At 41.0% G+C, this 13,470-nt stretch overlaps 1 protein-coding gene across 15 annotated transcripts in view; it reads left to right on the top strand.

Moving 5' to 3' along the window:
• The window catches only part of Ptk2 (protein tyrosine kinase 2), a 225,119-nt gene that overhangs the window by 134,842 nt on the left and 76,807 nt on the right, over positions 1-13,470 (top strand). For all 15 annotated transcript variants that reach the window (XM_036208358.1, XM_036208351.1, XM_036208359.1 and 12 more), the window contains 3 exons: positions 230-347; positions 1,917-1,947; positions 4,179-4,231. In XM_036208358.1, coding sequence (XP_036064251.1) covers positions 230-347; positions 1,917-1,947; positions 4,179-4,231 — 202 coding nt within the window. The remainder of the gene's footprint in view (positions 1-229; positions 348-1,916; positions 1,948-4,178; positions 4,232-13,470) is intronic.

Here is a 13,470-nt window from a genome sequence, read left to right as displayed (position 1 = left end):
AGCCTTAGTTTCAGTGCTTTTTATGTTATGCTCTGAGAGTGTCTCCTGCCACACATCCCAGGAATGATGTCCTTACGTACCAAATTACCTTTCCTCACTTAAATCTGGCAGATGTTTCTTTCCTACTCCTCTGTATTCAAGTGTATGCAGAGTTGTGATGTCATAGTGCAGCTGTCCCTTTGATTACTGGGAAGAACAATAATGTCTCTTTCTTTTTCTTTCCCATTAGCCTCTGACAGTGACGGCACCATCCCTAACCATTGCAGAGAACATGGCTGACCTGATCGATGGATACTGCCGGCTGGTAAACGGAGCCACACAGTCCTTCATCATCAGACCACAGAAAGGTGAGTTTCTGTTTTCACTCCTGCTGCACTGGTAAGACAAGCTCACCCCAGCAGCAAGGTTCTCACTGCAAATGTGAAGGCCAGATGAGTTGTTGTGACCTGAATGCTTGTTTTTCTAGGGACAATGGTCCAAGTCATAGCCCACAGACTTGAAACTGAACTGGAGTGCACTGTGACAGTATAGGGCTTTGATTAACCCTTAAAATAGCTCCTGAGTTACCATTAGTTCTTTCAGCTCTGGAGATTCTTCCCCAGTTCTTTTTCAAGTGTCCCTTGTAATTCATGTTGAAGTTTCTATCCTTTTTTTTTTTTTTTTTTCCATTTTAGTTTGGTTTGGTTTTTCTGTACTTTTCAAATGTTTGTAGGTGACAAACAAAATAAATTCTATGTGAATATATGCAATCAAAGATATGAGTGAATAGCAATGTGTCCTTAGAAATGAGGCTCTATCACCTCAGAATGAAGGAGAGCTTTGTAAATATAGTGCAAAGGATGAGGGTATCCTGAGGATGTGGATTTCTGAAGCAGTCTTTGAAAACAATCCAAGTGGATCAGTGGAATGCAAGGAGAGCCTGGGCTTTGGCGGCATACTAACTGGTGCAGTATACTGTGTGTCCTGCCATGAACTGTGTTTACTCTGTAGACCCCAGGCTAGTTACCATATAGCTCTTTGAGAGCTGCCTCATGGCCAGGTACACTAGAGATGGTCAGGGAAGGGTAAACAGTCTGTGACAGTGTGCTCTGAGGGGCTCAGAAACATGAGAGGGCTAAGCAGTGTCCAAGGTTCCCAGGAAAGTTCCTATAAGGGTTGAGGAGGAAACTGGATTATAAGGAAAAAAACTCTGAACTGAAGGCAGCCATCATTTAAGAGGACCACAACACTTATGGGAGCTGGCATCCAGTAGGGATAGATGGGAGGGTCTCAATTGGCTATGTGGACATGCTACTTCTGGTGTCCTATAGGGTATCGGTTCTCAACCTGTGGGTCACAACCATCAGAAAACACACATTTCTGATGGTCTTAGGAACTGAGACACTGCTCAGTAGTAAAATTATAGTTATGAAGTAGCAACAAAAATAAGTTTATGATTGGGGGTTCTTGAGACCATTGGAAATGTTTGTTTTTTGCTGCTCTAGGGCCTTCCCTTCTCATCTCTGAATTTTTCTGCAGGTGCACACATTGTACTTCTCTTGTAGATTCCAAATGTTACTTGTAAATCATTTTCTCAAAGCAGAATGTTCAGGCTTTTGGCAAGGTACCTAGACTTTGATTTTAAGGGTTCCTTAATACTTAGTCATTTGGGAAGACTTTTTTTTTAACCAACTTGTCATATCTCTTTATTAGGAGTTGGCATATCTTTAAACAATGCAAATTCAAACTCACTTATGTTTGTTGTGAGTTTTGTATGGAAAACCATAAAAACCTAAAATAGAATTGTCTAATGGCTTGGCTATAAAAAACTGCCACTAAACACCAGAATAAGGCTTCTCCTTCCTAGACTTATGTGCATACTCTTCTTCTAATGGATTCCAAGATGCCTCTCATGTATCTTCCCTTTTTCCTCCCAGAAGGTGAACGGGCGTTGCCATCGATACCAAAGTAAGTGCTCATTTGTGTATCCTTACTTGGTTTTGTTAGAAACTTAAAAAAAAAAAAAATCATTAGGCTTTATTATATTTTCCTGAAAAGTTAAATTTCTGTTTATATGCAAGGACCTAGAAAACATTTCCAAACATGAATCACATAAGTTGTAAGTTAGATATGGAATGTAGATTTAATGAAGAAGTTTCAAAAATTAGTTTTCCCCCTTATTTCAAGTTTAATAAGGGATCTAAAGATGGTTATGAAAGAGGCTTAGACACCATTCACTTCATGGTGTCATCACCTTTTAAAAAATGTGAAAATAGGCATTATCCTCTTACAATTAGGAAAATGAAAGATGTAACTGGTGGTTTGCTGTTCATTACAAATTCCATAAGGTATGTTGATCTATAATATTATTAAATCAAATAGCAGTGCAAAAAAATTACATTGTTACTTCTGAATTCTTAGCATGCTAGGAAACTGGGGCCAAGGTATGAAGGTAAAAAATTCTAGCCATGTAGACAAACAGGCAGCTAAACAGTAGAAGGCTGTTACATCTCAGATGCTTAGGAAGCAATGGAGATGTGGAAGCCTAGGACAAGGAGGGTTACACCTGGGCTTGTCTTTGTTCTGTTCTGTGCTCTCTGCTCTTTAGCCACGTCTTCCTCTTCTCTTTGCTAGATGCATTCGATAATGTGTTTTGCCTGCCTCCTCACATTCTTCCCCTGTCCCTCATAGTTAGCATCACCTATCAAGGCTATCCCAGTAGGTGCTGTATTGGGGACCTCAAGCCCACTCAGGCTGAGTTGTATTGGAGTCAGAAAAGCATGACTTACTACCGAAAAAAAGGAAAGGGTCTAGCCATAGTCCAAGGAAATCAAGGAAAATCTTCAAGAGTCCCACAGGATACACTGAGATCCTAAGCATGTATAAAGGCTTGTCCGTGATGACTTGGTGCTAGGGTTTTTGAGGGTCTGGTCAGGTATATACCCCCTGTCAGCTCTGTCCTGTATACCTATTGAGCCCTCCTGTTTACTTCAGCCCCTCACCAAAGTGTCCTAAATAAAGCTCTTCTCTGACATGTGACCTTCCAGAGCCTACCTGACTTGCTGATACCTCTAGCCTTAGTTTTCTGTTTCTCACATTTGGTCTTGTATAATTGCTTAAGGACTAGGAAGAGGAGGTGTTCCTTATGAATAAAAACCAAGGAAACAGTTGACAAATGTAGAACTCCTATTTTTAAAGGATGTATTATTATTTGTGTGTGAGTGCATGTCCCCACATGATGTGTATGTCTGGGCATGCGTCACACAACACCAGCATGGAGATCATGAAGTCATTTCTCTCTCCTTTCACTGTACATAAGTTCCAGGGACCAAACATGGCTGCCAGGCTTGCAATGCTATCACTTTTCCCTGTTGAGCCATCTCCCCAGCATGTGGGAGTCCTTTTTTCCCCTGTTTGGTGGATTTAAACTGTGTTCATATTTTTAAAATGTCTTTAAAATATTTTTTATCTCAATCTGTTAATAATAGCAATATATGCATGTACTTCTTAACTTTTTATATGCTATAAATCTCAAAAGGTTCAAATGCTACCATGTTTTAAATTAGTTTTTATTTTTTTATATTCATGAGAGAGAGAGAGAGAGAGAGAGAGAGTGTGTGTGTGTGTGTGTGTGTGTGTGTGTGTACACACATCTGTGAGCACACACATGCCCCAGTGCACTTATATCAATCTGAGGACAGCATGTAAGAATCCATTCTGTCCTTCCAGCATGTGGGTCCCAGGGAGCAAACTCAGATCATCAGGGTTGGTGACAAGAGCCTTTACCTGCTGAACTATCTTCCTGGCCTTCAATTTAGGTTTTAAAGAGCAACTCAGTTCTATTTGCATAGTTCTTTATAACTTTTGGGCAGTTTTTTACAATCTGACTTTTAAGCAGAAACCTTAGATAGCCTTTACATTACATATTACATAGTATTACATAGTTCCAAGTCACCTTTGTGAGCAGCTTTCTCCAGGCACTTTTTAGACTGATTAATTTAATTAATCTGCTTTTTTGAGATGCTGAGGATGAGTCCCAGAGCCTCAAATGCATTAAACAAGTGCTCTGTCATTGAGCTACCTTCCCTACCCCAGTTGTCTGTTTCAATTTCGAGTTTTAGAAACAGATGCCTGTTTGACCGGGACAGGTGTTGGGTCCTGGGAAGGACAGCACTTACACTTTGTTGGCTCTGTTGCAGGTTGGCCAACAGTGAAAAGCAAGGCATGCGGACACATGCAGTCTCTGTGTCAGGTAAGGATCTTAAGGTAGAGACCTAGAAGAGCAAGCTGCAGGGTGGATGGTGTGGATGGCACTCTGTGTTCAGTTCATCTGCTTAGAACATGAAGCACCTGTGTGGTTTTACTGTCATGAAGTAGCTGTCCATATAGACTTTATTGGAGATAAAGGGTATGTAGGGCTTCAGATTGTTTCAACGCCATGCTCTGTGTAGAGTGAAAACCTTAACTTTTGAAATTGTCATTATAATTTATCTTTACAGTTCAGCAGGATTTAACAGAATATACTTTATATTGTGTGTTTGAAGTTCAAATTGTGATTTTTAAATGGTTTTCATCTTTCATGATTAACATAATGATTATTTAATACAGTCAAGGTACTGCATAAGCATTATCTTAACTATTTGTGTAGTGATGTTTTTGTTATGTTTTCAAAGTGTTTGTGCCCTTCTCCCCTCATCTAAAAATGTGGAGGATAGAAGAATTTTAGGGAGGGGCAGAAAAAGACACTTTCCAAGGGCCCCAGCTGTTTATCTTAACATATATATACCCTATTGTCATACATGTATGTGTATATGTTACTGCATACCATCTGTTCTCATCTATGCCTGTGAACTTAAAGGGTATAGTTCTAAAATAATACCTTCTGGTACATTCAGTATGTGACAGATGAGACTGGATTCCTGTTTGTTTGTTTTGAGTCAGTTTTTCTTGAAGTTGAGTTTTGTGTTTTTGCCCAGTTGTTTCTGGATCCTCTTTTGGTGCACAACATACGGATGTATCTATTTATTCTCTTCTTTGACTATAGACATCCCACAACCCCTTACTCCACAGGTGTTTGCGTTTGTGATACACTTAGGCAGAGTCACTCTGTTAGTCCGCAACACTGTCGTGCTCTGATGGCCTAGAGCCAATAGCTAGCTACTTCCTGGCAGGGTGCAGAGAAGCTCTTAGTTCCGGATTTGGTCTCACTGGACAGTGTCAGGACTGCTGCATGTTTTCCAGAACATGTCAGTCATTTGAGAGCCTAAATCATGACTTAGGAAGAAGCCCAGACTTCTAGAAGGGTTACTGGGTGTCATCAACCCTTTGTACAGTTCTTGTTCAGCTTATGGTGGGTATAGGTATTGATTCTGTGGACTCATCAGGCCCTCACAGTTTTTAATGTGGTGGAAGGAGAAAGGCTCACATGCCTTAGTAGGAGTCCAGAGGAAAGCAGCAGCCCCTCAGTCTTTGAGGCTGAATCTTCAGTGTGGTCTGTAGGATAGATGGGTGAGGTCTGAGTACCACTTAATCATCAGACACCGAAATATGTGTGCCCTGTAGAAAGGCTGCAGGTGACTCTCAGGTACTGATGACTGTGTTTGCCACAATCCCCACACTTGCCCAGACACAGGAGTGAGCTCAGACTTCCTCTTGGGCTAGAGAACATCATTCTGCTGTTTACCTTTGGGTGTTATAGAAGTCCTAGGCCCTACAGCTATTATATCCTCATTCTTCAGGTTAGAGCCTCACGTTCTTTCAACAGTTGGTCAGCATCAAAGCTCTGCATTTTGTCTCACAGCCAGCCCCTCCTTTTTGACACCCTGCCCCCAAGAAAGAAAAAGTTGGCCAGTTTTGGTTGTTATTGTTGTTTTGAAACCAAACCTTTGTAGCCCAGGCTGTCCTGAAGTTCTTGATGTTCCTACTGAGTCCCCTAAATCCTAGGATTATTGGTATGTGTGTTGCCTGAGTGGCTGGATTTTAGTGAGTGCTGTTATGTTCTATTTTGCTTTATGGTCTATGTTCTTTTTCTATGAATTAACTCTTGAAATCCCTCTAACAGACTGCTAAGATCATCTCTCTTAGTTACAGATGAGGGGACTAAAGCCCAAGATGTTATAAAATGTGCTGAAGTTATACATGTGAGCAAAATTAGAATCACTATGCAAACTTGGGCATCTGCCTCAAACTCCATTTTAATTTCTTAGGATTATTCTGCCTTTGTTTTATTCTCCTTGGGTATCTAAGGAGGAATTGTGTTCCATTCTCTGAGTTATGTTTTTCAGAAAAAAAAATTACCAGAAAAATTTTATGCCTACCAGATGACATTCAGACTCTTCAGATTCTGCCTAGCTCAGTTGTTCATGCCATCCCTTAGTCTCAGCCTGCCTTTCTACTCTGGACATTTTCCTCAGCCATGTTGTTTGTCATTCACATTATGCTAGAGATTGTGGTCACTCTCTTCAGAGCTGTTCTATTATCTTGTTCTGCCCTTCTTTACACAACAATCTTTCCATCTCTAAAAGCTGATAGGCAGTACTTTGGTTGTTGACTATCCCTGCTCAGTTCCCAAACCCAGGCAGAGACAAGTGATCAGTGACAGAGCTGGTGTTTTAGCCCTGTTGATCACACCATCCAATGCTTGCTCCTAGGCAAATTCAGGTTTGTAAATCTTGTCTTCACAGACTGTAAAGCAGAATCCACCTATGCTGGAGCCTGTGTCTTTGTTAATGTGATACCTAGCCGACGGTGCTGTGCTATAAGCAGACCCCAAGATTATTGCTTGAGTTTACTGTTTGTTTTCCATGTGGGGTGAGATGCTGACTCTCTACTGTCTATAAGACAGTGTCCCAGGCTATCCTCAGAGATCTACAAGTGTGCCCTGAGTGACTGTGGCCCTTGGTCTTGGCTTGCTGTTGGAACAATGTTGATCTGAGGACATTTCCCAGATCATAGAGTAAAGCTGACTGTAAGTGTTTTAAAGACTTAACTGTGTTTGGTGGGTTATTGTTGTTTCGTTTTTTTTAATTTTCTAAGAATAAGCAGGCTCTTGATTGAGCCCCCAAACCTCAAGTGTGAGTAGAAGTCTGTGATAGTTGCTATTCTGTACTCTATGGCCCTTACGTGATATTTGGACCATGCAAAATCAGACTATAGATTATGCATTTTCTCTTTTATGTATCTCTATGGAAATGGCTGCAGTGGTCTTTTTTTTAATCTGGCAGAAATATATATTTATTTATTTCTGTTGATCCTTCTGTACTACTTTGAGCTGAGGCTTTTTTTTTTTAAAGTCTTATTGCACATGTAAAAAATTTGTAACATTATTTCATTACACATAATTATATTTATATAGGATTACCTTTAGGTGTATTGAGTTAGTGTGTGAAACTTATTCTAACTACCAAGAAAACATTTAGCAAAATAAATGTTTGTATCAGCCTGCTTCATTTCAGATCCTAGAATATCTCAAATATGTTTGAGTGGTTTGTGATCTGTACAGGTCTGAGAAGTACCATGCTGGGAGTCTGTAATCATCCCTGCATCTCTTTCCTTGTCCACTCTTGTAGACTGGGTCTGTTGTTCATTGATTGCTATGCTGCTGCTTAGCAAATTCAAGTACTTATTTACATGCTTAGGGAATTGAAGTGGCTTGGTCAGGTTCATGTAGCAGTGAGTAATAGAGAGTCTGCTGGAAGCCTAGACCTTGAACTTCAAGAACTCATTCTCTTTTCATTAGACACCATTTATCATTGCAGAATCTTGATGTGTGCAGGGGTTTTTATATTTTAGCATGTGATTCCATTATAGAAATTCTCCCCATTTACCAGGAAAAATAAAGTACTGACTTTTCTGTTCAAATTCAAAAGTCTGCCTTCTATTCAGTTTGAAAGAGCTACTTATGCCTAATTTTACCATCTAGTTTGCATTGTGACAGTGCCATGCTTTCCAAAGTTGTCTATTCTGCTGCCAAATGCTCCCCCCACACTTTGATATAGGGTGTCATTCTGAAGCCTAGTCTGGATAGAATTTACTATATAGTGCAGCCTGGCTTATAACTCACTGGGATACTCCTACCTAAGCCTCCTACATGTTGCAATTACAAGGCATGTACCACCATGATTCAGAATGCTTGATTTAAAGACTATTCAGAGCCGGGCGGTGGTGGCACACGCCTGTAATCCCAGCACTTGGGAGGCAGAGGCAGGTGGATCTCTGTGAGTTTGAGGCCAGCCTGGTCTACAAAACGAGTTCCAGAACAACCTCCAAAGCTACAGAGAAACCCTGTCTCCAAAAAACAAAAAACAAAAAAAACCCCAAAAAAACAAAAAAAAAAAAGACTATTCAGAATTTAAAGGTGTAGAGCGGGGAGCCCTTCCCTAACTGAGTATTGCTAATTAGTACATAAGTTCATTTGGGCTAGGCCTGGTGGCACATGCCTTTAATCCCAGTACTTGGGAGGCAAAGGCTGGTGGATCTCTGAGTTTAATGCAAGCCTGGTCTACAGAGTGAGTTCTAGGACAGCCAGGGCTACACAGACAAGCCCTATCTCGAAAAAAATGGAAACAAAACAAAACAAAAAAAAAGTACAAGAAGTTTATTTGGAAGCCAGATGTGTTATACACATCTACAATCTCAGTTTCTTAGGGGGTTGAGGTAGGAGGATTATAAATTTGAGGTCAGCCTCTGCAAGAAGCCTAAGTGAGGCTGTATATTTGTTTGTTTGTTTTAAGCTAGATATGTAGCTTAGTAGTAGAACACTTACCTGGCATGTGCAAGACCTTATGTTCACTCCTAGGTACTGCCGGAGAAAAGTTCATTGTTGTAAATTATGTGCTTTATGATGTATTACAGGTATACTCTGAGAACCAGGAAAACTAGGAATTATTCTAGTCATATGGTCACAATAAACATGTTCTGAGTTGGCAGGTTAGTTTAGGAGGGAACTCTAAACCATTGAGAAGCTTCTATGGCATCTAGAACCACTGTGGCTGGTGATAGTGTGCACAGCTGAGGAGGGCGGGAGTGATAAGAACAGCCCACCCATGTTGCTTTTTGTTCATTCCCCCGTCCTGATATCATTAGAATTCGGTCTGTTACTAGTGATATCTGAGGGTGGCACTTAATCACATTGCTTTACTCTGTGGTTCCTGAAGAGTCTCAAGCACTCAGAGGTCATAGAGGCAAAGAAATACCAACATCGTTGGTTGAGAAATAGTGTCCTGTATGAGGGCCAGAGAGGAGGACTTCTGTTTTTACAAGTAGTCCTTGTGGGGTTTGTTTCTTGTCTTCCTTAACAGCATTCATACCAGGAGAAAAATAAATTGCTATCCAGAGTATTTTAAACAAAATGCATTTCTTTCTTTACAAAAGGGTGTTTTTTAGAGTAGGCAATGCTTAAGTATACTTAATTCACAAACCTTAAGCTTCTGAATAAACTGATGAGAACAGTAATTAATAAACTTCAGTATGGATTGCAAGATGCCTAAGCATCATCTTACTATCAAACAAATACTGCTAACATGGAAGAGCAGGAAAAACTTCAAAGGAATCCCACCTGAGAGCTTCTCAGTTGATGATACAGTTAGTAACGGCATAGAAATTAGGGATTTAATTCAGATCTTGTGATTCAAGATAAGCCATAGAGGTAGATAGACACTATCAAATTCCCATAGTGTGTTTTGCCTTTAAGGAATTCCTTTAAATATTTTATCATGGTATGTTTCAAGTATATACAAAGAGAGAGGACAAAGTTGGGAAATGGTTTTCCACATACTCATCACCCAGGTTCAGCAGCCAAAAGTTTACAGCCAGTTTCATTTCACCTTTGCTTCCAGCTCTTACATATGTATGTAATCCTGTTATTATTCCAAAACATGGTTTTTAAGCTCATTTCCCTCTAAATACAAAAGCGTTATTAGCACCAAGTGTGTATAACTCCCTTATCGCCCATCTTTTTTTAGTTTTATCCAGACAAGAATGAAACATCCTTGTTTAGTTTTTTCCCTGCCTCTTCTGCCTGTCAGCCAGGCTCTGCTGTTGTTTGTAATGCTCTAATTTTAATTAAATTAAATTCTATTACTGTAATAAAACACTGACTAAAAGCAATTTAGGGAAAGAAAGGGTTTATGTGTCTTACACTTCCACATTACAGTCTGTCACTTGAGGAGCTCAAGCAGAAACCATGTAGGATGTTGCCTGCTGGCTTACTCATGTTCATTTTCACTTTACTACAAAGGTTATAAGGCCACCTATGAAGTGCTACATATGAGAGACCCTGTCGCCAAAAACAAATAAATAAATAAATGGATGGGAGGGAGGGAGGGAGGGGGAGGGGGGGAGAACGAGAATTGATAGTGGGTTGGGGCCTAGCCAGTCTCAAACATGTCCTCTGTAATGTTCTCTGTGAATGGCTCACCTGATGTTGGAAACTTTTGACATGCATACCTTGGGCACAAAGGGACAACATGTAAATTTTATTGTCACTCTTCCTTTATTTGGATTGAATACGTCACATTACAAACTCGGAGTTTTCCTGCTTGAGAGACAAGAAAACAGCTTTTCCTACATTTCCCAGTTTGATTTGTTACTTTTATGTTGTTCTGGCTGTCCTGGAGCTCACTATGTAAACCAGGCTGACCTTGAACTCAGAACCCTCTTGACTCTGTCTCCAGAGTGCTGGGATTGAAAGCATGCACCACCACACCCTGGCTGTGATAGTTTTAATTGTCAACTTGACACAATATGGAATCACCTGGAAAGAAAGTCTTAAAGAAGGCCTGTGGAAAACTTTCTGAATTATGTTCATCGAAGTGCCCATTGTGGGCAGCAACATTTCCTACATTTGAGTCTTGAATGGACAGAAATGGAGAAAGGGAGCTAAGCAGTATGAGCATATACAAATTTGTTGTGTCTTTGCTCCTGACTGTGGATAAAAGTATTGCTTCAAGTAGTTCCTGCCTTGATTTCCTATAGTGATGAACTGTAACCAGGAATTGTAAGATGAAATAAACCTCTTCCCCTAAATTGCCTTTTATAGGGATATTTTATCCCTATAAACAGCAGAAATGAAACTAGGACAGTATGACAACGCATCCCAACTCCTCCTTCTCCAACCTCTTGAGAACTCAGTACATCTTGGCTGCTAGATAGCTCACTTGCCGACCACTCTGCACACCAGGGACCCAATGCTGAGTCTTTGGGTTACTTGCTGTCAATCTTTGTACCTCCCCTGTGGGATCTGTGTCCTTTTATGGTTTAGTTAAGCTTGTGCCTCTTTACTGTTCCCTCCCTTTTTCTCTCCTTCCCTCTCTCCTCCCCTCGTTTTTTTTGGGGGTGGGTGGGGCTTGTTTGTTCTTTTTTTTTTTTTTTTTTGAGGCAGAGTTTCTCTGTGTGACAGCCCTGTCTGTCCTATAACTCACTCTGTCGATCAGGCTGGCCTACCTCAGCCTCACAGAGATCCGCTTACCTCTGCCTCCCAAGTGCTGGGATACCATGCAACCTGGCCTCTGCTGTTCTCTTAAGCCCAAATTTAGTGTGTGGCCTGCCTGTTTACCCCCTGCTCTTAGAAATTCAATGAGCACCTCATGCCTAGCACATTGGAGTTGAATCCTGGGTCTCCACAATTCCCTAAGTGACTTCCCTCTTTCTATTGGCCCTCTGCCTCTCCTTCCAGTTCAGTGCACGCAGATCCTGATTGTCTCCACCTCTCATACTTCCCCTGTTCGCTGCCTCGTTCTCCTGGATTGTGGCCGTTCTGCCTGCTCCCTTTGTCTGCTCCCAGGTGGCCTGTTAAAGTGAGATAGCTGTGGTATAGTCCTTACTGCCATTCCTTACCTCTTTTATGTGCTCAGAGTAAAAGACAGAGTGTGAACATTAGCTATCAGAGATCCACTCTCTGGTTCTCACTAACTACCATCTCTCACATCCTCGGAAGTCTGTCAGCTTGTTCTGTCTTACTCTTCATTGCTCCTTGCTAATGTCCTCTTGGTCTCTGCAGAGATGTGGCCTGAATGTCTGCTCTTCCCTGCCTGTGCCTGCTGCTATGGGCATGCCCACTTCCTATTCTTTTGGATGTCTTTGCAAAATGATAGCTCTATTGAAAGTTTCAGATGTACACAAACATGCCCCCATATCCCTTCTGCTGTGTTTGCCCTCATGGTGCTTGTGTGCATATTGGTAGTTTACTTATCTTTCCCCTGTATAAAGACCCAAGTCCAGAACTCTATTTTGCTTAACCTTCTATCTCCTACATAGTGTGCCTTACTCATGGTAGATGTTCAAAATATGTAATAAAAATTATTATCATCCGTAAATTAAAAAGCCTTATAATCCTGTTTTTATGAAGCAGATTAGTCTCCATATTACTCAAGGAACACATTTTAAAAGCTGCTTGTTTTAAGTCAAGATAAACAATATTACCTGTTTAGAAATAAAGTAAGAGAGAACAAGAACAGCTAGACATGGGTAGTGGTCACTGTGCCAGCTGGCCAGCACCTCTTCCCTCAGCTCTTCACTGGAGGGAGCTTTGGCTTCTCTCCAAGAAGTGGAGATTATCGGGGTTAGAGTAGTGAAGCTGGTGTCTGAATTCAGACTGCCAAAGCTTCTTCTGTTTCTCATTTTCACCATACATTCTTAGAGAATGGTTCTAAGAATTGTGAGTTGAACACTTAGGTATTTTTACTCAAATCTAGTTTACTTCATGTTAGTTTTTTTGTTTGTTTGTTTGTTTGGTTGGTTTTTTTTGCTTTATTTTGGTTTTTGGTGTGGCATCCTATACAGCCCAGACAGGCCTTCAAGTCCTGGTCCTTCTGCCTCTTGTGCCTCCACCTCCAAAGCTGTGGGTTATAAGCATGCACCTCCATACCTGGCTTCAGACTTCATCTTATGAATTCAGAGCATAATTCTTAAAACTAGGAAGTTAATACTGACAGATATTATCATCAACAGTCCATACTATTTCATTGCATTAATGTCCTGCATAGCTCTTCGATTCTGATCCTCCCAACCCACCTCAGTCCATAATCCATCCAACATCAAATGGAGCATTTTATTGTCTGGCTAGAGCCATCATGTAGGAAGTCCAGAAACTGAGGGTGGCTTTTCACATCAAGCCCTAAGATGAAGTAGTCACTAACTGTCACTGAAACCAAACCATGCCCTTTGAAAAATACTGCTAATTTGTACATCCCAGTTCTTCTCATTTCTCTTCTTTATGTGTGGATGCTGAGATTATTAGTTTCTTGATAACCAAACTATCTTGACCTTCATTCTCCATGGGCCCACACTTCAAGTCAAGACTGTTACTGATGGCACCCTGTTTTTTGGTGTTTCGAGACAGGGTTTCTCCGAGTAGTTTTGGTGCCTGTCCTGGATCTCGCTCTGTAGACCAGGCTGGCCTCGAACTCACAGAGATCCACCTGGCTCTGCCTCCCGAGTGCTGGGATTAAAGGCGTGTGCCACCCTCGCCAGGCTGTCTGATACATCTTAAAG

Source organism: Onychomys torridus, chromosome 16 (genome assembly GCF_903995425.1).
Source record: "Onychomys torridus chromosome 16, mOncTor1.1, whole genome shotgun sequence".
Classification (NCBI taxonomy): Eukaryota; Metazoa; Chordata; class Mammalia; order Rodentia; family Cricetidae; genus Onychomys; species Onychomys torridus.
This window is presented reverse-complemented; position numbering and strand designations above follow the sequence as displayed.